Source organism: Phocoena sinus, chromosome 2, assembly GCF_008692025.1.
Source record: "Phocoena sinus isolate mPhoSin1 chromosome 2, mPhoSin1.pri, whole genome shotgun sequence".
Classification (NCBI taxonomy): domain Eukaryota; kingdom Metazoa; phylum Chordata; class Mammalia; order Artiodactyla; family Phocoenidae; genus Phocoena; species Phocoena sinus.
In genome coordinates, this window is record NC_045764.1 from 31,555,192 (window position 1) to 31,578,519 (window position 23,328).

A 23,328-nucleotide genomic window follows, 5' to 3' on the forward strand; every position below is an offset into this window, starting at 1 on the left:
CAGAGACTGTCAGTCACCCACCCAGTAATTACTTCTCTGGAGCAACAGGACCCAGTCCAACCGCGCGGGGGTGGTGCAGGCAGGATGTGTGCTCTCGTAGGGCGTGTGGATGTGTCAGGCTGAGGCCAACGAGAAGCATGAGGCCCTGGGGACACCAGCACAGGGCAAATCGTGGAGCAAGTCACTTCTTTCTACTTCAACAGGACCACTTCTATGGACTGGACTGAATCTGATACTGCAGAGGCCCGGACTCTGAACAGTCACTGCCAAAGCTTACATGCCACCTGCTGGTGTGCAGACAAAGGACCATGGGAAGTGAGAGCTAAGGAGCCAGTTCCTGGGCCACGTCAAGCACCCTGGCAGCCAGGCAGCCGGGGGAGAGCAGTGGGACCCCTCAGCAAACCTCGGGCCAACAGGGCCTGAAAACACGTGGAATTGAGGGGTTCAGCCTGAATCCCATTCTTGCTCTACACGCTGCATGATTCTCGGGCTGCAAATGAGTAAGCCTTTGAAAAAAGCGGGCTGGGCTGGATAACAGAGGGAGAGCTCGGAGCCCTTCGATTCTAGACCAGACGGCCCTCCCAAATTGGGCCCCGAACGGTCTGCAGGAGGGAAGCCCGGGTCCACTAGGCAGGACCAAGCCCTGCCCGCCCCCAGGAGCAGCGTCCAGGCAGTTTGGCGGCTCTGCTCAGAGGGAGAACCGGCCACAGGCACGGAGCCCCCGGGACCACCAGGTGGCGCCACTGGCCCAGACGCGTATGGAGACGATGGAAGGAGGCCCGTGGTGGCAGGTCCTGGAGGGCGCCTGGCCGGAGGCTCAGGCCAAGCTGAGGATCCAATGGGGCCTCCAGGAAGAGGCTAGTCCCAGGATGGAGGGTGGAGGGCCGAGGGCCACCCGGAGGCCTGGATGTGCCCTGCCCCCCTGGGGTCTCAGGTTTGCTGACACCAGCTGCCCCCAGGCCTCTGGGTCCATCTTCCTCAGACTGGGGTTCCCTGGCTGGGAAGGAGGTGTGAGAGCATCACTTCGTTCCCCCCGCCCACTGCCCACTGCCCTGAGCCTCCCCTCTGAGCTGTGCCCGGTCGGCGCCCATCACCTGGGGGAGCCCCTGGGAGGGCAAGGTGGTCCATGCCTGGGCTCCATGGGGCGCAGTCCGGGAACCTCGGCATCTTCCCACCAGCGGCTGGCTGCAGTCTCCCATCCCCTGTCTGCCCTGCGTCCTGGCATCCCTGCCACCTGAGCTGGGGCCAGTCATGAAGGATCGCCCCTGCCCCCAGGTCACAGCCAAGGTTGTGAGCCCAGAAAGATAGGGAGCGTCACGGGGGCCTCCCCGAGGGGCTGGCGTTGGAGGCTGGGACTCAGAGGGGGCCTCCTGCAGGTGGGTGAATAGCAGGGGAGGCTGCCCTGCCCCCCCACCAGCCCTTTCACTTCTTCGGCTCACCTGCACTGCCCTCCACTTTACAGAAGGGAAACGGAAACTCTGAGAGGGCAACCAGGGTACTTAGGGCCACCTTCCATTTTCTCCAGGTGTCCCCCTCTGTTACCACTGGACCCTTGGATCCTTCACTCACCCCAGCAGCAGTCGGACCCGGATGGGGCCACCATCAGGGCCCAACTCTCAGGATGGCTGCTGCATCCCCTCACGCCCCTCCCAGCCCATCCTTCCCATGTGCCTTCAAGGACCACCTGGAGCCCCGCTCCCACCTTTGCTCTCAGCCTACTCTCCCACGGAATAGAGAAACCCAGGCCACAGCAGCACCCAGGGCACGGTGGGCACCTCGGAGCCCCTTCCTGCTCCCCGAGACAGCAGACTGTTCACCCCCTGCCACCTGGCCTGTTTCTTGCCTCACCTGCCCATCACCACAGCCCTTCTCCAGGGCCCATCACATGCCCCCAGGCCGGGTCTCAGAGACTCCTTGAGCCATGAGCCAAACAAAAATTCCCATGCAGGTGTCCACAGACATCTGTATAATGGTGAAAGGAACACGTGTGTGCACTAGTGAGTCTGTATGTAAATTTCCTCTCCTATAAATGTGTCATTGCTTCAAAGCACTTGTAGGTGACTTCAATTTCTCAGCAAAAAGGTCACTGCCTCCACCCACCCTGCATTCAAACATAAAACTGGGACCCTTCCCCACTGCTCCAGGTCCCTGACACACCCTCAAGTCCCTCGGTAACCGAGAATGCCCTTTCCAAGTATCCATGGAGGAGAGAGAATTTTTTAAAATCCTGCTCTGGCAACAGCCCCAAGAACAGCTCAGCTGCTGCCTCCTGGGTGATCCTGAATCAGACCTGCCCCGGGGGGGCAGCCCAGAGACCCCGCTCACCTCCTGCCCTGCAGCTCCCTTCCCCGGTCCCTTTCTCCCTCTTCCAGGCTCAGAAAGATGCTCTCATCCCATCCAAGGAAGGAGTCAAAGGGCTTATGGTCTCTTAGCGAGTCTGCGGTATTTTAAACGTCAGAATTACAGTTGACCCGTGAACAAAATGGGGGTTAGGGGCTGTGACCCTCTGTACAGTCCATAAAAAATCTGTGTCTAACTTACAGTCAGACCTCCGTACCCGCAATTCCTCCGTGTCCGCGGTTCATGATCGCGGAGTCAACCAAGGCGGATGGTGTAGCGCTGTAGCATCTACTACTGACAAAGGTCCATGGGTAAGTGGGCCCTCGAAGTTCAAACCCATGTTGTCCAAGGGTGCACTGGATTTTCCAACTTCTTATGGCCTGAAATGGCCATGAGCAGAAGCAGAGGCGCTTCCCCATTTGCAACCCTGGAGTGTGGGGCGTGCATCTCAACAGAAAAGTTAGTCAAGGGCTACTTTATTTGGGGAGAACAAGGTTTCGTTAAAGGACCTTGTCAGAGAGCTCCTCGGCATACTTAAGTACGGTTCCATTTACAAACAGCTCCTGAAAAACTTATTTCATGAAGCGAAACAGAGCTGTGTTCATGGTCTCTGCAAACTCAGAGTGTTAGAAAAATCACCGCTTCCACTGGAAGCGTCCATGATGGGGCACAGAATCCCCATGCTATATGTGCTTCCCTGGGACCACAGAGCCCATGGGGCCTGGGCCGTCGGGAGGGGAACATCACGCCTGGGCATTTACTTACATCCTCGGACTCAAACACGTGGCAGATCATCTTATACTGCTTCTTCCCCTCCTGGGCCCCGGGGGTGGTCTCGATGCAGTCCTGGGAGGCTGAGCGCGGCATGCGGCGCCTGGCCATCAGCACCACGATGTTCCCAATGTCCGCGATGTAGGAGATGGTGCGAAGGGCATGGTCCATCATGGTCTCCTGCCGGGAGAGGCACGAGAGGGCCTGCGTTACAGGGAACAAGCCCTAAACAACACCTAAGTTTGGGGGCTCTCAGTCTCGACACTCCTGACGTTTGGGGCTGGACCATTCCATACTGTGAGGGTGTCCTGGGCACAGGAGGACGTTTAGCAGCATCCCTGGCCTCCACCCACTAGACGCCAGTGGCATCTCCTCCGTCCCAAGTTGTGACGACCACAAAGATCTCCAGCTGTGGCCAGATCTGCCCTGAGGGACAGAGTCTCCTGGGTAGAGAGCCACTGCCCCAGCGATGATTCCCAGTCAAGGTGACGTGCCTTCACCTTAGCCCTGCAGCTTCCAAAGTGATGCTCGTGGGGGCATGATGCTGGGCGGGGCTCCCGGTCCTGTGGGGGAGGGGCAGCCGCTGAGGCCTGTCCCCACCGGATCGGAGGCCATCTGTGGCTCTGGAGAAGGCGCCTCTCCCTGCAAGGAGGGCGCCTGGCTCAGACTTCCTGCCAAGCAGAAGAGGAAGGCTCCAGAGCCAGTGTTTCCCAGGGATGAGCTCGTCCCAGGAGCTCAAGCAGCATGGGCCTGGGCAGGGGGTCCCGAGGCAGCCCGCCTGACTCTGATGGATGGGTCTCCGCAGTCTTTCAATCCCCCCGAGGCCCTGGCGGGCCCATCCCTCTCGATGGCTTTTGTCATCTGGCAGAAATCTCTACCAAGCATCATTCCCGGGCCCCCCACCTAACAAGGCTGCACACAGAGGCTCTGAGAAACTAATCAGCTGCTCTTTTAGGCCTTTGTCCTCTTTCCAGAAAAGAAAATGGGGCATTTCTGCAACCTCTGCAGCCCCTGTCTTCCTCACAGAAGCCACTTCTGCACACTTGCCTTCCTGGAGCTGCTGTGTTTTCTGGCCAGCTTGGGGTGGGGGGGGGGGGTGCGGTTTATAACCACAAGAAGCCCCTTCCAGGAGGGGCCGCTGGAAAGGGGACAGTGGAGGTGGCTCTTCAGCATCTCTTGATCTCCAGCCACTTTCAGAAACATCTGACTCAACCCCCCAGGTGTCAGAAATGAGCTTCTCCCCATCTCCAAGCACCTGTCAGTGGCAGAGCCCGCTTCCTCCCAGACAAGGCCGCCCGCCACGTGGCCTCGTCCCCTTCCTGCCCCAACCAGCCACTCGAGTTCCCACAGTCTCTGCATCTGTTCCTGCCTCCCAGCTTCTCTGCTAACATTTCTTATTTTATAGTCAAACCAATTTCCTACCACCACACTTCCAGTTCATCCTCAGCGACCTCGGAGCAAACTCTCAAATGATCCACGGTGCCCACGACTGGCCAGGCTACCCCAGACACCTCGGCCAGGCAGCCAGGCCACGGCTCATGGAACCTTTCTGACCCACCTTCCCAGCTCCTGTTCTCCTCGCTCTCGGTGACCCCAAAGCCTGCAGGGGCCAGTGCTCGGTTAGTTCACCTTTAGGAAGCACCATCCACCCCCCACCCCCAGCTAACCCTGCATGACCTTCCCTCTCCCCAAGGCCAGTTCCGAGGTTCCAGGGTGTATAGTCAGGGAACCCGGCCTGTCTTATTCAGGGCAGCCAGCATTTTCTCCTGAGCACACAGGGAACCAGGTGTGTCCAGTCTTCCCAGTGAGATGGGGGCTCCTCGGGAGCCGGGAACCTCTGCTTCTCCCACCAGCCCTGACCTCCCAGTCAAGAACGCTACGAGCAATGACCCAGACACCCGCTGTACTCCAGCAAGAAAAGACATTGACGTTTCCATCATGGAAGAGAACAGAGAGCAATCCCACCAGATCTAGTTCTCAACCATGTGTGCAAACACCCCGAGTCCTCTCTCTTCCCCAGGTCCTCTTCATGTGAGGGGGACAGAGCCCCAGCAATGGTGGGGCTTTGCTTACCAACCCACCTGGAGACCTGCTCCCTGCAAAGCAGATGCAGGATGAGGCCACCAGCCCTCACTCCCCACCAGGCTCCGCAGAGGAGGTCGGTGGGCACGGAGTGGGGAGCAGACTCTCCCTGCTGGTGGGGAGCAGACCCAGGAGGGAGCTGCTTCCCCTGAAGAATGAGGACTCCCCACGTGGGGAGACCTGGCTGTGAGGATGCACAGGAATGCTGGGAGGAGGAGACGAACGAGAGAGCAAGATGCCGGGCACCGACCACGCCGCAAACTGCCACGGTGAGGAGAGCCCGATGGGACAGAGCGACGGGGGCTTTCCGCTGGAAAACGGGAAATGAAAATACTCTTTAAATACCTCTGACGAGCAGAGGTGAAGCTCAACCAGAGAAGCGGGAGGACTCTTAAAGTTGAACTTCAAAGACCACTGGAGGGGCAGTAAGAAGGACCATGACCAGCTTGCCTCCTGCCCGGGACTTCCAGCGAGATGCTGCCCGTCGAGGACCCTGTCCTGGTGGTCCTGGATGCCGTCCTCACTCTGCCCTTCCCCTGGCCTGGCACAGCTCGGCCAACCCAGTGGCCATGAACCTGAGCCCTAGGGAGCCTCGGGCTTCCCCAGGACACCTGACCCACTGGAGATCAGGGGCACATCCTCCTCCACACCAGATCCCAGTCATCAGTAGCACGTCCCTGGGGCAGCCCGCATAGGCTGAAAACCCCGAGGTCTCCTGCTCTGTGGTTCTGGAACATTCCTGTCCACAGAGACCTGGGGAGCCACGGGCACCTCCAGCAGCCACCAGAGGCTCCCCAGGGCAGGAGCTGTGACTACGGGGGCTCAGCCAGCCCTCCGCAGAGAATGCGGGCGGGGAACAGCATGTGGGAGAAGGAGAAGATGCCAGGAGGTCTACGGTGGCAGTCAGGACTCTTGGAGAGAACCCAAGAAGCGACGTGGAGAAAGCAAAGCTTCAGGAAGAACACAACAGGGCAAAGAGCCAGCACAGACAGATGGTCAAAACCACAGCACAGCCCTGCTCTGTAGCTGGGAGGTGAGCACCGGCCAACAGATGCTGGTCTGGGCAGCGGCTGTGCATGACTTGGCCACGATGCTGCGGCTGGCGGGATGGAAAGCCCACGTGTGTTAAGGACTGACCTTGAACGAGCAAAGCAAATTGTGGCTTCTGGCTCTGCCCACTCTTGGGAACGGACGCCCTGTCCCCGGGCCCTGTTCAGACACCAAAGACCCAGAAGGGAGGGAAGGGAGGAGTGAGGGGAAGGGGCTGGCATGTGTGAGCCCTGCTCTGAGTCACCTCATCTGTCCTTCAAGGGGCCCGGCGCCGGGCTCTCCTCTGAGAATCAACAGGGCTCCGAGATGTCCGGAAACTTGTCCAAGTCCTCAAGTTCACAGGGATGGGCCCAGTTTCCAGTCTCCGCCGATGCAGGAGCATCAGAGAAGGGCTGACAGAACAGGCCTGACACTGTCCACAGAAAGCCTGCCCGTAGGTGGCCTTTGGCGCGTCTGGGAACCTGGATTTCAGGAGGGTTCCCGACATGCCACCCGACATCCTAAGAGTGGCTCACCTTGCCTGAGGCATTTGGGCAAGCAGCGTGCTCCAGCCTGAGCCCCGCTTGCTTTCAGGAGCCTGGGACTTTGGTGCATGGCAGACAGCACAGGTGTCTATGTGACCAGCCCCCAGTAAAGACCTTGGGCGCTGACGCTCTCGAGCTTACCAATGGCCCACGTCTCACACGTGCCGTCGCAGCTCGCGGCTGGGAAGTTCAGCTCATCCTGCGTGACCCCATCAGGCGAGGACCCTGGGTTTCCCTGGGCTCAGCCCCAGGCATCTTCTCCTTCGCTGGTTTTGCTCTGTATCCTGGTGCCGTAGTAAATCACAGCCTTGAGTACAACTATATGCTGAACCCCTTGAGGCCTCTTATCAACTTAGGGAACCTGGGGTGGTCTCGGGGACCCTGACAGGTGGGTGGATGAGGGCTGGGGGCGGGGGGAGATCTAATCCAGACAGTTTGCCCACGAAAGATCAGGAAACAAAGCCCGAGGCTGTGAAGTGTCCTACACCTGACCCGGTTGGGTGGCTCCCTCAGTTCTCGCCAAGTTCAAGGCCCCACGGGGGACAGGGCAGCTGGACACAAAGATCAGAGGGCCAAGACGGTGGCCGGACAGCAGGGCACGGGGGCTGGGAGGGAGCCGTAGCAGGAGCCACATCACGGTGCCACTCCGACTCCAAGACACGCCCTGCAGCCTCCTCTGTCCCCACACGTCAGGTCTTCCCACCCACTGGGTCCTGAGGCGTGACAGCCAGCTCATCCACTACCTGAGAGCCAACCTGTGCTCCTCCCAGAAGCCCAGCGATGGGCATGGTCCACCCCAGGAGAGACCAAGTGAGAAAACACACTAAGGGAGTCAGGAGCCACGATCTACACTGTGGGACCAGGGTGCGTACGGAGTAGGGGGCAGGTGAGCAGGACCCTATGGAGCTGGTCTCAAATAGGAGGCACGTGTATGAACTCCTGGCTTTTAAAAAGATACTGTCCAGCTCGGTTCATCTTTAGGGCCCAGGATCCACGGCCCCCCAGCAATGATGGGCAGAGCCAGCAACCCAGGTCTCTACTTCTGTGCCTCCCTCCCCATGGACAGGAACCATGGCTCCTTGAAGAATGTCCGGTTCCAGGTGTCAGGCAGAGAGTGCAAGGAGGGCGGAGAACATCTCATTGTCTCAAGAACGTGTTCCGAGACCACGGGCAGACTGCCCAGGACGGCGCAGGGACCAGTGGGAAGGCCCTGGCCAGATCTGGGTGATTTGAGCACCCAAGAGAATAACGATGGTAAGGGATTATAACACAAGTTTTTTTTAAAAAAATCTGGGAGTCCACAGTGAAAAGGGAGAGAAAAAAAGAGGGGAAAAGAAAAAAAGAAGCTCTTCTGCACAGAAGCACGTTAGACAGTAAAACTTGGAAGCAGAACAGAAGAGAAAATCACCAGTTTGCATTTCTGACGTTGTAACTGAATCTGACAAGGTCACTGCTGGATGTGACACCATCGGGTAGAGGGTGCTGGGGAACTGGCTGCCCACATACTCAGCGTCGCGATATGGACCACTTGCCAAGAGCAAGAAGTAAGGGGCCGTCACCCCGGCGTCTGGCCGGCCTCACCCGTCCCCAGAACGAGTGGGGCCCTTCCCCATCTCTGTCCTCGGCCACCTCCCTCCCTCCTGCACTGCAAAGCTCATCCACCCGTGCCCTTGCCCACACCCAGCTCCCAGCCCCCTCCATCTGGCTCCTGTGTCTGCTTGCCTGTCTCCCCACAATGGCAGGCTTGTGCACGGATCCAGGCACAGGAAGATGAGAAGAACTGAGGTGTCAGACACAAGCTGGGCACGTGGTTTACAGGCAGGAAATCGTAGGACCCTCCCCTCTGGAGCGCCGCCGCGCCGGGCTGGGGCAGGGCGGGGCGGGGGGTGGTGGGTTGCGGGGGGCCACCCGGATCTCCACCCTCCAGCTCCAGCTCCCAGCCCCGCACGCATAGGCCTCGAGAGGGCCGTTCCAGAATCCCGATGGTGAGCACACGCCTTCCCCCCACCCCGCTACCCGGCTCCCCTTCGTGGTGTCTCTATTTCATCCCTGCTGCTGTGCACACCTGATCGCCAGCTTCACCCCACTAGGCCCGAGGCTGCTGCCCACCCCCAGCTTGCTCTACGTTTCACAGCAGGGGCCGGAGGGAACTGTCCCGGGGACGCCATGTCACCCCCGCAGAGGGGGTCTGCAGCTCGACCTGGCTCTCCTGGGAGCTCCTGCACACGATTTTAAAGCGCCGTCTTCCAAAGCTCACCTGTGTGTCTGCGTTTAACACCTTGATCCTCTGGGTGGAGATGAAGAGGTCCACTTCGGTGAGCGTCTGAGCATCCCCCTCAGAATTCTAAGAAAGGATGGTGGAGACTGTTACAAACCTTTAAAAAAACTAACTCAAACAAAGGCCTGACAATCTCACGAAGGACCCTGAGCGCCCCTAGAGGGAGAAGCTCCTAGCAGAAGCAGCCATGGGAGTCTAAACACAGGCCTCCCCAGCACATACCAGCTGAGCTCGCTCGCTCAGGGCACTTGGCACAGGAGTGGGAGGGGGGACCGCTTCCAGGAGGCTGAGCCCGGAGGGGGCTGGACGCTGGGGGGCTCGTGTCGCAGCATCCAGACTGCAGCCGCCTGCCCACCCTTCCGGAACACGGCGGCTACACAGGGTCTGTGGATTAGAGCTACGTTTCTTGGATTTGGGATTCCAAGTATCCCCAGGTAAAGGGGAAGGAATTTTTCCAAGAAGGTGGATTAGCATATCTGCATTTTCTTCTAGTTTAAAGCCACAGTCATGTCAACCACCAGCAGCATTGGTCCAGCTTCCAAAAACCCTGGGGAAGCAAGACCTCAACCAGACGGGGCGCTGCCCTCACAGGACACTGGAGAAGCCGTCCCACAGACGCCCGTTTTGTCATCTCCCGGGTACACCCATCATACGGCTGGAGCAATGTGCAAAAGAATGTTCTGGAAGCTGAATGCACTGCTCGGGGTCTGCCCTAAACTGGGACAGCCTGTCCCAGGGGATCCTAAATACTACTGTGCAGTGGCAGTGACATGCGAGTTCTTGGGTTTCTCCACCGAGATAAATACTCCTTTCTGGTCACTGGGGGAGCCTCTTCTTTGTAGTCACTTGGGGATGGGGGTCCATACCCCTACAGTCACCAGCAAATCCCTGGGGTGGGGACTCTATGTGGGGGACACTGGTCCCTCATGGAGACCCTCTTATCATTGTTTGCCTGGCCAGCTGCGGGCAGATCAGTGAAGGGGCCCTTGGCAATGACCCTGAGCATCTTCCTGGCCGAGAGAAAGAACAATTCTTCATGGAGGTAACCGCTGGCCCTGGCTGGCACCAAGGTCTGGTCTGCCTACACCGACCCCTCTGAGCTCTCCGGACTATAGACCCAAGGAGCAGGCTGTGGTCCACAGTGTCCTGCTCCAGCTGTCAGGGGGGCACGGGGTGACTGTGGGTGGGGGCCATCGCCTTGGGGGAAGCACACCCCACTGCAGGTCTGCAAAGCCAGGCTCGTTCCATTGTGCCTGGAGACACCCAGCACAAGGTGGCTTGGGCAGAGGGAGATGCGTGAGTTCCTTCCTTGCCCGCAGCTGAAGCCATCCCAGGAGAGGCCGCTGGGCAAAGAGCAAGCATCACAGGGAGGGAGGTCTCACTGCAGCGGGAAGGGAGACCCCGGGCAGGGTCCTCTGGCCACACTGCCAGAATCTGGTGTTCCAGGCGAGCACAGAGGACTAGCTCTCCTTCTGCCCAAGCAAAATCCAGTGCCAAGACAGCCCCTCGGACACAGAGCACTGGATATTTCCTGCATCAGGGGGATAGTTAAAACATGCCCAGCATTTACTAAACGACCAGGTTGATGAGCAAACAACTGAAGGTCGACCCGAGATTTTTAAAAGTCTGCCCATGCTCCAGAAACTTCTCGATAGAGAAAGCATCCCTTGGGCAGACTGCATTTCTCATCATCCCGATTCAGTAAATTAAACTTAATGAGTCTAAATGTCAGAGCGATTTAATTAATTCTGTACAGGGGCCCTAGGCACTGAACGCATCACATGGTCGCATCAAATGCCACATTTAAAAACGTCTACACAAAACGGCCACATCACGGCAGTAACCATGCTCTAGCTCATGGAGACTCTAAAAAAGAAAAATGAAAAAAAGGGCAACGATTAAATGCTTCCGTAAGTGGGCGGCTTAAAGAAAAAAGTGTCTGTGATTTCATTCAACAGTCTAGCATTGACCTACCAAAGGAAGAGAAAAACCCATCTGCCACATCGTCTCTGTTCCTGGGGCTTCCCCCAGCCCCCTCCCCCTACACAGGACATGCCACAGAAACACAAGCAAACCCCACATCCTACACACCGCTTTCTTCTTGATTTTAGCAGCCTTTTGCATCCTCTGAGCAGCGTGAAAGAGAAAAGAAAAATAGGTGGACGCAAAGCGAAGGAAGGACAGGTTGCTTTGCCCTCTCCCCTCCCCCTCCGTAGAGGAGGTCAGAGTACGGTGAGGATGGGGGAGGGAGGGCTGACATCCTTCCTCACCCCGCAGGGAGACCCCCGACTGCCCAGAGGGGCACCTCCTCAGACCACCGCCCCTCCCTCCTGACCCCATCAGCTTTGCTGACTTGGTCCTATCCTCCCCCTGCCCGGCTGCACCCACCCTTCAAACCCAGGTGATCCGAATGACGGGCACTGAGAGCTGCAAGTGCGTCAGAGTTTTTCTTGAGGTCATAGATTTAAATAAAACGTATGATTTTTTTTTGCTTCCCTTTCTGCAAGTACTTTGGCACTAAAGATACAGAGACAGTCAAAATGGGATGACAGGCTCTATACAAACACGTGACTAGAATGCTTCGGAACATTACATTTTAAAAATCACGTGTCCTGGGGGCCCAGTGGCAGTTCCTCATTATGGAGCCTCTCTGTCCCCAGCCTACATCCTCTCATCCAAGGCAAACTCTCCCTCGGCCCCGACAGGCACCTCAGACATTCCCACTCTCGTGCACAGGGCTGTGGGGTCAGCGCTGGACAGCGGGCCGTGTCACCCATCCCGCTCCAGTGCTCCCTGCAGGGAACCCGGGCGCTCCTGGACCACCCCTACCTTGACCCGGCTGACGGCCTCCTGTGCCTGCATCATTCTGATGTTTTTGGATGGGTTCCGCTCCGAGAGCAGCTGGGTGGAGCCCAGGTAGTTGGCAGCAAAGATGATCCCATCGATGAGGTCTTCTGGCTCACAGGGCCCTGGAACTGTAGGGGGCACAGTTCTCAGCCCTGGACGACAAAGGCAAGGCAGCAGGGCCAGGGGCCACAGGAGAAGGCTGAACGGTTGTCCCGTCTGCAGGCAGTAGTGGGGGCGGGGCTCCTGCCCCCGTTACCAACAGCGCACCGTACAAGTAACTGCACAGATCAACACCCGGCCAGGAAACCCTGCACCCATGGTGTCAGGAGGATAATTCCGGAGCCAGGCAGCTGTCACTTAAGGCACCTGGGCCTCCGAGGGGACAACCGTGTGCTGCAACCCCAGAGGCGCCCTTTCCCCAACATTTCCATGCCTGCCCCAGAGCCCTCGGCGACTCTGGACGGGAACTGCCCACCGCGCTCCAGTTCTGTGCCCTGGGGCTCCCGCGAGCCTGCAGACCCCTCACAAGGCCTGTCTGGCTCCTCCCATGCCATGCACCCCAGGTCCAGGCTGGGTGACGTGGTCCCTGTTCCATCAGCTGTCTTGAGACGTGAGGTGCCGACAGCATGATCCGGAACATTCCATCTCTGAGCTGTTTAATACGAGAACCACTGGCCTCATGTGGCTTTTGAGAACTTGAACATGTTGGCTAGTGCAACAGAGGAACTGAATTTAAAATTCTGTATGCAATCCTAATTAGCTGACGTGTCAATAGCCACACATGGCTAGTGGCTCCTGTCTCCTGTCTCTAGGTAGGAGCCAGTAAACCTTTTCTGTAAAAGGCCAGACGACAAAGATCTTAGGCTTTGCTATCTCTTTGCAACTAGTCACCTCAGCGTCTGGAGCACCAAAGCAGGCCCAGGCAGCGTGTGTGTGAGCAAGCCTGCTGCACCCCAGCCAAGCTTCACACATGCAACTGGCGGCCAAAGGATGTGGCCCTGAGCCCACAGTCTGCCAACCTGGAGGCCACTGCTCAGCCCTGCTCGCGGGCCCACGACCACGTTTTTCACTTCCCTGCCTCTTCCCTCTCACTGCCCACCCCCAGCCAGAGCCCTTCTTTTGGGGACCATGGCCCTGGCTCTCAGGCTCCCCTCCTTCCTGAGCTAGGCCACCCGAAGCCATGCCAGTGTCCACAGGGCTGGCTATGCTGCATCCCCAAGCCCTCAGGGCCAGCAGTCCCCTCCTGACCCTTCCCTCCGCCAGCGTTCTGCAGTCTCACCTTCAACCACTGTTTCTGACACCACCCACTCACCCAGAGTGGACGGCACCATCCACCAGTTCAAAACCACCTGCCCCGAGCCCTCAGCTTCCTCACTCACATCCTGTCTGCCTGCCCTGGAGATTTAGCAAAACTCTACCCAGGCTTCCTCTGGCTGGAAAAAGTCCCCAGCAAGCCAAAGTGGTTCCATTACAAATTCATGGCCCTGGATGCCCTCAGAACTCCCTGGCAACCTTAACGGGCTCCTCTAGGAAGCACTCCCTCCCCAACTGTGCACGGCTATTTCATACCTTTCTCCATCCCCTTGCACTTCCCGCTGCCCCTTCTGTGTGTCCTGGACAGAGCATCACCTCTGCTCCCAGACACACCCACGTCCTGTGCGGTGGGCATCTGACCAGCCCTCCTTCCACCTTCCTGTGCAGCAGTGGGGTCCCCACCTGGGGCCTGAGGATCACCTGCCACCCCATCCCTCCCCTCCAGGACCGTTCCTCTCCCCCACCTCCAGCCCACGGAGCTGGTTTGTTCGAGTGAAAGCATAACATACAGGTTTCCTGCAGGCACCCCAGATACATATCTTCTCTTGAGGTTTCAAGAGAAGGAACATTTCAGAGAGTAAGTGTAGAAATCTGCCCCAAATTCAGTGTCGGCCTGGGGTCGTGTCAGTGAAGCTGCACCTTCGTTCTCAGGTGACAACCTGCTCAGTGGGGGTCCCTGCTGAGCTCACAGCCCCCTCAGCGTGGTCTCCCCACCACATCCGTCTCTGTGGGAAGGTTCTTCGCAAGCAGCTGACCTGGCTGGATCTGGAGGAGGTCAAAGTTCTCCGCAGCCTTGGGGGAGTGGGCTTTGGGCTCCGGGGGCGGGGGGGTGGGGGGGGAAGTGTAGGAAGAGGGGCTGGAGGGCCTGGTGGGGACCTAGCTCCTGGCAGGTTTATAATCTCACCCTTTCAGTGTTTAAAAAGGCAACCCAAGAAAGTCACAGTGTCCCCCGATGAATGTTCAAATCGAGGGTTTCCCATCCTATTTTTCTGTAGCTGGGCTCGCAGATACAACGTGCCCTTTCTGGGGCAGAGCAGGAAGAAATGGTTTCTGTGAGGCAGGTACTTCAAATTATCAAGGTCACAAAGCACCGTCATCACCACAAGACCAACCCGGACTGGAGAGAGTCACGCTTCAAGGCAGCATTGAGGCCAAGAGGGTGTGATCCTGGCTGCGGGCAGCTGCAAGGCAGCCCTGCTCTGTGCCTGCTTCTAGACCCCCCTGTTGGGGGAGCAACAGGGGAGCCTGCGGCTGTGCTCAGCCTCTCGGACAACCCAAGACAGGAAGAGCCACCCGGGACGGGGCGCCGATACAGAACCAGTGACTCCCCAGGCCTCTGGCCTGGGCACCAGCTCGCCCCAGGGCCCAGGGCGCAGGGAGGCAGGGCCAGGGCTTAGCAGTGGGCCGGGCACAGAGAAGGGCTCCCCAAGTACTTTAATAATGAAAGCAGCACGGGGACTGTGCCGGGGGGGTGGGGCACGGGACCCGCCCCCCCAACTCTGCAGCACAGGGAAGGCACCCCCGCCCCCTGCCGCCCACCTGCGTTGAGGGCCAGGCCATTTCCTGGGTGCTGGGACAGCAAGGGGGACCAGGCAGGGAGGTGCCCTGTCTCTGGACACCTAGAGTCGCGTGAACAAAGCAAACTCAGAAGCAATGTCTTTTCAGAGGCTGAGAACCAGTATGCAAGAAGCCAAACCCAGGCTGAAGAGACACTGACACTGTCTGGATCTGATGATGGAAAAGGCTCATCTTAGGAGCAACAGGTAAGCGAGACCCAAATGATGGGATGGGGGACAGTGACAAGGGATGTGTTTTCTGGGTGTTATGATCAAGTGACATCCTCACAGGTCCCAGATGTCTGCAGGGGAGCAGGGTCAGCTCTAAGGGGACACACGGAGCCGGGCTGGGGGTCCAGAGATCCGGCTGAGTCTGGGCTCCTCCACCAGCCCTGCTGGACCATGGACCAGGCTTTGTGCCCTGGGGACAGCCGTCCAATTGTTTTACTCTCAATTTCCTTGCCAGCAAAATGGGTGGAGGGAGAGGATTCCTGATTTCTATCTTGACAGGGTTTTTGCAAAGATAAGATTAAAAGTCTGAGTTTCCTAAATGCTAAAAGCATATAAAATGCAAAGCCTTAATTGATGAATTCTAGCTTTCATTTGCATCCAGCTCAAAAGGCTCAGAGGGCAAAGGGATGGTGGGGGGGGGGGGGGGGAGGGTCACGCAAATGTAAGCGACAGAGCTGGGACCAGACCCAAAGCAGCCACATGCTGGGTGACAGCCTCCACCATCACCCAACACCCAGAACCTCCCGTACCTGATGGGGTGGTGGGAGGTGACAGGTCATTTAAAAACAGCTGAAGCTGAAGTCATTTGAGGAGGGAAGGAGGGAGAGGGGAAGACCCCAGGCAGCCCCCGCCGAGCCCAGAATCACCTGCAGAGCCCCAGGAGCCTGCAGAGTCCCTCCCCTGCCTCGGAGATGCCCCTTCAGGGAAGCCGGAGGGAGGGACCTGGAATCTGAACTTGATGCCTGCATACTGGGTCCCACTCCGGGCAGCCTGTTTGGAACCACCTGACCTCCAGCAGACAAGAGCTCCCCTCCCACGTTCATCTCAGGAGCAACCCCTCTGCCAGGCACAGGCCAGCACCCGCTTCGCACTCAGGGGCTGACAGGCGGCTGTCCAGGGACTCTGCTCCCGACAAGGGAGAGAAAGCTGGCTGACCCTCAAGGGGCTCCACAGCCAGGGTCAAATCAGGCTGTCCCTTCCATCTCAGAGAAGGGGAGGGGATAATGGGAGAGGGGAGGCACCAGGAGGGGACCCTCCCTGTCAGTCCATCAGCAGCTGTGTGGACACATCGGGGACTGTCACCAGCCAGGGAGAGGCAGAAGCCACGCCCAACAGAGGGAACAGGGCGTCTAGCACAAGGCAGCAGCCTCCACCCTGCCCCTCAGGGCTCCTGAGCAGGGTACTTGCGTCTCTACCATCTCATGCCATCTGCTCCCCTGGTGAATATGGTCCCAGGGTCCATCTCTTGCAGAGGGTCACCTGCCCGACCCTCCCAAGTCACCCGCCCTCCCTGCAGTGACCATTACTGACCAGTAGATGGCGTCACTCTGTTCTAGGGGAAAGTCCAGGTGGTCCCAGGAGCCCTGGGGTCACCGCCCGCTGCACACCCCTAGCCAGCACCCAGGGCCTGGTCCTCAGCAAGTGTCCCCATGCCCTGTCTGTGGGGTGGGGGGGTCACATGACACTCCGTGCCCCCCCATCCCTAGGGGTTGAGGGTAGACCTTCTGAGGCCTCTGTCTTCTAATGCTCCCCTTGCCAGTTCCCCAGGGGGGCCTTGGTCAGCTCCCTGGACCATTCTGTCTCACTCCACGCCCCAGAGTAGCCTTACTAAAGGCTGGCCCCATGTCTCCACCAGATCTGGGGCTCACCTGGGGGCACAGACTCCTGTTGTGAAGGGCGCCCCATCCCGGGCAGTGGGGTCCACCACTCGCACCCATGGACACCTGCTCCTAGGGAAGAGGCCAGGGAGGGACTGGGGGCTTTGTTACAACTCCCGCAGAGGCCGCCCTCCATGGGGCGGGGGGGGGGGGGGGGGGGGTCTTCTCACTCCTGCTTTGATCTTTCTTCAAAGAGGAACAATACACATGACAGTGCCTCCAGCACCTTCCCGCCACTCAGACTCCCACCCAGCCCCACTCGCATTAGGACGCAGAGAGTAGTGGCCAGCACGGGGGGCGGGGAGCGGAAGGGGTACTTCAGCTTCACAGACACAGCTCTCAACTCCAATCACCAAATGCGGAACCAAGGATCAAACGGCTTCATTCTAAGACTAAAGCAGCTGGCCCTGCATGTTTGGGTATATAAACTGTCCTTATTTTGCTCAACTCTTGAAAGAACCTGAAGCTGAGACAGAACAAAAGAACAGAGAGAGAGGTTTGAAAGAGATTCGGTCTCCCCAGAGGCTGATTTCTCCATTAACTATCTTTGCATGACAATACCTGTACATGCATGTATCAGAATGTCCCTGCACAGCCTGGATAAGAAAAAGTAAGGCACTCAGTGTGTTCCCCGCTGGAGGAAGCCTTTGTCTGAAACACCCGTTGGAGAACCGGACGCCCCACTGGCTTCTCTGAACAGGGAAGGGGTGGGAGGTCCCCAGGGCCATGCCTTGGGGCCCCCGGCCCTGCCACCTTTGGGGGGATTATCCTGAAGGTGGGGGGTGGACAAGGCTTCCAGCCAGTGGAATTCAGCTGTGCCTGCTGCTCCCTGGGGTCTTGGAGGGGGTGGCCAGGTGGAGCCAGGGCACAGCCTTGGATGGGACTGTGGGTGTGAGTCCAGAAAGCCTCCGAGTGCAGCCCCACCCCAACACACCAGACTCCTGGGCAACCTCCATTCCATCCGGCCTGCAACAAGCTCATGAAGCAGACCTCAGTGTCCTAATTTTACAAAGAAGCACGGTCTATGTGGAGTCAAATAATTTTGCCCAAGATCAGTCACTGACTCAGGCACAAAGCATTTCTAAGTTCTTTCCACGAGGCCCTGTGTGACCAAAGACACAGAGCCCACAGTCACAAAGTAGATGCATCAGGATGGCCCATGGTGAGTGGCACAGACAGAACACAGTGGCCGGGGAGGAGCAGCAGGGAAGCCCACCCTTGGGAGGGATCTGGGGCGGCTGCCCTCTGAGCTGAGCTCTGGAGGGTGAAAGGGAATCAACAAGCCACAGAGGGAGAGGAGGAGAGAGCTTCTCAGGCTGAGGCAAGAACAGGTGCAAAGGCCCTGGGGTGGCAGGGAGATGTGCAAACTGCTGGATGCAGGGGGTGGGCCAGCAGTTAGGATAAACTGAGGTTGCAGAGCAAGTGACGGCCAGATGTGAGGATCCTGGGGCCACACCCAGGACTGTCTCTCCAGAGTATCAGTCAGGGAAGGAGCCCAAGCTCTCTGCCTTTAGAAAGTAACTCAGGCTGCAGACAGGCAAACAACATAGGGGAGGGAGGGAAAAAAGCTGGGAGGCTACTGAAGGAGTCCTAGCAAGCAAGTGAGGGTGAGGATGGTGATGGTCATGGTGATGATGGTGATGATGGTGATGATGGTGGTGATGGTGGTGATGATGGTGATGATGGTGATGATGGTGGTGATGATGGTGATGATGGTGATGATGGTGATGTTGATGGTGATGATGGTGATGATGATGGTGATGATGGTGATGGTGATGATGGTGATGATGCTGGTGATGATGATGGTGGTGATGGTGATGATGGTGATGGTGATGATGGTGATGGTGATGATGGTGATGATGGTGATGGTGGTGATGATGGTGATGATGATGGTGGTGATGGTGATTATGATGATGGTGGTGATGGTGATGATGGTGGTGATGATGGTGATGGTGGTGGTGGTGGTGATGATGGTGATGATGGTGGTGATGGTGATGATGGTGGTGATGATGGTGATGGTGGTGGTGGTGGTGATGATGGTGATGATGGTGGTGATGATGGTGATGATGATGGTGGTGATGGTGATGATGATGATGGTGATGATGGTGATGTTGATGGTGATGATGGTGATGATGATGGTGATGATGGTGATGATGGTGATGGTGGTGATGGTGATGATGGTGGTGATGGTGGTGATGATGGTGATGGTGATGATGGTGATGATGGTGATGGTGGTGATGATGGTGATGATGGTGATGATGCTGGTGATGATGATGGTGGTGATGGTGATGATGGTGATGGTGATGATGGTGATGATGATGGTGGTGATGGTGATTATGATGATGGTGATGATGGTGGTGGTGGTGATGGTGGTGATGGTGGTGGTGATGATGGTGATTATGATGGTGATGATTATGATGGTGATGGTTATGATGGTGATGATGATGGTGATGATGATGATGGTGATGATGGTGATGATGATGATGGTGATGATGGTGATGATGGTGATGGTGATGGTGGTGATGATGGTGATGGTGGTGATGGTGGTGATGGTGATGATGGTGATGATGATGATGGTGATGATGGTGATGATGGTGATGATGATGATGGTGATGATGATGATGATGATGGTGATGATGGTGATGATGGTGATGATGATGATGGTGATGATGGTGGTGATGGTGGTGATGATGGTGGTGATGATGGTGATGATGATGGTGATGATGGTGATGATGATGGTGATGATGGTGATGGTGATGATGGTGGTGATGGTGGTGATGGTGGTGATGATGGTGATGATGGTGATGGTGGTGATGGTGATGATGGTGATGATGGTGATGGTGGTGGTGGTGATGGTGGTGATGGTGATGATGGTGATGGTGATGATGGTGATGATGGTGATGATGGTGATGATGACGATGATGGTGATTGTCATGATGATGATGATGATGATGATGATGATGATGTGGAACAGGATGATGAACAGACAGCAACAGACTGATTCACCCTGCAGGTTCGATCAGCAGGACCTGGAGGGGGCTTGGAGGAGGAAGGATGGAGAGCTAGAGAGCTCACTGCAGGGCTGGATGGATACAGCTGCTACTCACTGAGAAGAGGACCCTGGGAGCGTTCTGAGCTAAGGGGGTGGGGAGGATTCTGAGCAAGTTTAGTGGCAGGAGCCTGGAGTCCCCCAAAAGAAGCTCAGGGGGCAGCTGGATTCAGGAGTCCCAGGGAACTGCATGTCGATGCCAAGTAAAGCTGCAGGCATGGGAGAATCACCAAGGGGAAGAGGGAGCCGGGTGGGGGCAGGGCTCTGCTGAGCTCCGACGCTCTCTGTCCAGGCGGTGGAAGGTGACCGGCAAAACAGACAAAGAAGGGCACACAGACAGAGAAGGTAGAGGGCGGCCAGGAAAAGAAGGGCCTTAGATAGGGAGGCATGCCCAGCTGTGGGGCACTAATGGGAGGAGAAAGGTGCCCCGGTGCTTATGGGGCAGTGACCTTGCATATGGGTTGAGGGGTGTAAGGGAGGAACAGAGAAGGAGGCAGCCAGTCCCAAGTCCCAGTTAAGAAGCAGAGGAAGTGAGCATGGGGGTGTGGGCAGATGCAGGGCAGGATACTGTGTTCAGAAGCCAGTGGCCAGGAGCGTGGAAGATACAGGGGAGGAAAGATGTCAGATGGGCTGGGGATCCAAAAGGCAGAGGGGGACCTGACTCCACCGGGAGGAGGGGCATAGCCCTGACTGGACAGGGCGGGAAGGATGGACAGGGAGCAGGCGGGGCACGGAGGCCACGTCCAGGAAGCACCCAGATCATAGAAGAGCTGGCCTGGGAAGGGCCTGGAACAGGGAGAGGAGGCAAGAGGGAGGAACATGAGACTGGGCAGACCCGGGGGTGGTGTCTGGCCCCGAGTAAGCTCTGCCTGCCCCCAATACCTTGCCCACTGCATCGGCCTGTCCCAGAGCCAGACGCCCCAACACAGCCAGGGCAGTACCTCTGAGAAGCCGTGCAAGGGTAAAGGTGATCCTGTAAGGCTGATGTAAAAGAGAAGACGCTGTCTGAAAGCCAGACCATGGGACACTCCCGGGGAGAGGCCACGCCTGGGTCTGCAGGCAGGGGGCAGCATCACTGAGGAAAGGGCTGAGGGATCCACAGGGCGGAGCATTAGACACTGGCTGGAGATAAAGTCACTGACCACTGGGAGGAAACGACTCAAAAACAGGGAGTCAAGGAAAAAAAGGTCAAAGCCAAACCTGATACAGTGCATGAATCTGCCCACGAGGAGAACTCCTTCCCAGAAAAAGCAGGATGAATACAAAAACTGGCAAAAATAGGAAAAGGCGTATGCAGTGAGGTTGTTTCCTGCAGCCCTTTTTGTAGCAGCAAAAAAACTGGAAACCACCCCAATGTTCCTGCAGAGGGAACATCCAACTGCACGGGGGGTCGGGCGGGTCTCTGGAGCAGCAGAATCCTCCACACACTGCCCTGCCCTGCGCAGCGTGGAACTCATCACATCCAGGATTCAGGATTCAGTTTAAAAAGCAGGATGGAGAGACGGGGGTTACCCAACTCATTATCCAAGAAAGGGGAAGATATGCTTATAAAAAAAGTATGTGAAATGTCAAAAATGCTTATCTGCAGTGGGAGGAAAGGATTGAGGGGAGAGGGGTAATAGGGAAAGGAACTGAATATCTGTACATATACGCTGTTATGTATGTTTGATTTTTGAACCATAAGTACTTTATATAATTATAAAATGAGATTAAATTTTAAAAAGTAAATTCCTAAGATTTAAAAGAAAAATGAATCTAAATGTGTATCCAGTTATGACCTAATCACAAAGAGAAGAACCATTCCCAGCAGTGATTTGCTGGTACATCCCTTGTGAGCTATACTGTAAAGACAAAAGTCAGTGCAAACAAATCTTTACTGTATCTATACTGTAATCCAGTGTCCTCGGTGACACTGGTATTGCTATTCTGTGACTGCTGTATGATTAGTGGAATAAAACAAATGCAGAATTATGTTGGTGACCTTGAGACTGGGGATTTGGGACCTAGGAAAAGGAAGATGCAAATGTAAAAAACCCTATAGTGCTAGCAAAGCATCAGTATGAATCATGATGTATTTTATCTTAAAAATATACAGAATATTAGTTACTTATATATACATATGGGTAATTAATTATCCCCAAAGTTAGCAGCTAAAATGATACACATTTATCTTCTCAGTTTCTGTGGGTGGGGAATCTGGGTGTGGCTTAACTGGGTGCCTCTGGTCAGGGTCTCTCTCAAGGCTGGAGTCACCAGGACAATCAGGGCTGTAGCCATCTTAATAGGAGAGGATCCACTTCCAAGTTCACTTATAGGGCTGCTGGCCAGAGACCCCACGTGGGCATCTACCTGACAGAGCCACTCACAACGTGGCAGAGTAGGCAAGCAAGAGAGAGCAGGAAAGAAGTCACAGGCTTTCGGTAACCTAATCTTGGGAAGGACATCCCTTCTGTCATATTCTGTCCACTAGAAGTGAGTCAGTAAGTCCAACCTGCTCTCAAGGGGAGAGGTTACCCAAGGCCACAAATACCAGCAGGTGGGGCTCACTGGGAGCCATCCCACCACAGATACATTTCTTACCCTTCTGACCAAATCAGTAGCAATAAGCACCCACAGTGAGCAGATTATAGTCTCTTAGTACGAGTTCCCAGGGCTCTTGTTAGAAACAGCTTGTCCTAGTCCTCAATCGAGAGATGTTTAAGATGAGCCTGGAACATCTAGTCAAACCAGAAAGCCAGGAAGCTACCAAAGACGACAGAGGTCATGTTGACAGGACTCGGGAAGCAACCTCGGGAGGCTCCCACTGGCCAAAGACAGGACAACCTCAACGCCAATAAGGATAACATCCACGACGCAGTGTGACATGCCAACCGTGCTTCAACCCTCGGGTGCCTGATGGTGCTGATCTGTAGAGGTTGTTAGGGAAACTTATTAATTTAAAATTTTTTAAATAAAGAGAAGGAATCAAGTAGTTAACTAGCTTTTCCTATATGAAGTGTACTCTGGGTAACTGAATATTTGACGAGGGCAAGTTTCTCTGCAGAGGAAAGCTCCAAATAATCAAGAAGAAATGAGAAATGATGGAACTAGAACACCATCATTTTGCAACCTCTAAGCAATTACTGGATCCAGACAATGATCATTAATGGTTGCTAATATTACAAAGGGAGAAACAAAGAACCGCATGTGCCTCCCGATGGAAAAACACAATACCTATGAAGGTTGGGGGTTTTTGCCGGAAACAACCAGACTAAATCTGATCAAGCCTCTTTATCTAAACACCCAACGTTTTACAGCAATAACCCCAGGAGGATGCAATCAGCAAAATCAAGGCTGCAGGGCACTCCATGAAACAAATGATACAGATTCTTCCACAAGAGCAGCAACAAAAATATTGTAAATGAGGAAAAAGAGAGATGGATAGAGAACCTATAAAATAAGACGCATAAGAGAATGGGACACGTAGCTGATCTCAATGCATGGCCCTTTTCTGGACCCTCATACAGATAAGCACACTGTAATCTGGGGGAAGGCAAACACTGCCTGGGGATTAAATGATACAAAAAAATGATTATTTGATTTTAGTTGTGGTAATAGTATCGCACTATCTTTAAACACAAACTTCCTA

General features: G+C 56.0%; 1 protein-coding gene across 3 annotated transcripts in view; it reads right to left on the reverse strand.

Moving 5' to 3' along the window:
- Positions 1 to 23,328, reverse strand: part of APBA2 (amyloid beta precursor protein binding family A member 2) — a 194,118-nt gene that overhangs the window by 14,129 nt on the left and 156,661 nt on the right. For 2 of the 3 annotated variants that reach the window (XM_032622808.1, XM_032622807.1), the window contains 4 exons: positions 11,875 to 12,020; positions 11,137 to 11,172; positions 9,025 to 9,111; positions 3,106 to 3,291 (listed from right to left, as the gene is read on the reverse strand). In XM_032622808.1, the coding sequence (XP_032478699.1) occupies positions 3,106 to 3,291; positions 9,025 to 9,111; positions 11,137 to 11,172; positions 11,875 to 12,020 (455 nt within the window). The remainder of the gene's footprint in view (positions 1 to 3,105; positions 3,292 to 9,024; positions 9,112 to 11,136; positions 11,173 to 11,874; positions 12,021 to 23,328) is intronic. The other variant, XM_032622809.1, reaches the window with a different exon arrangement.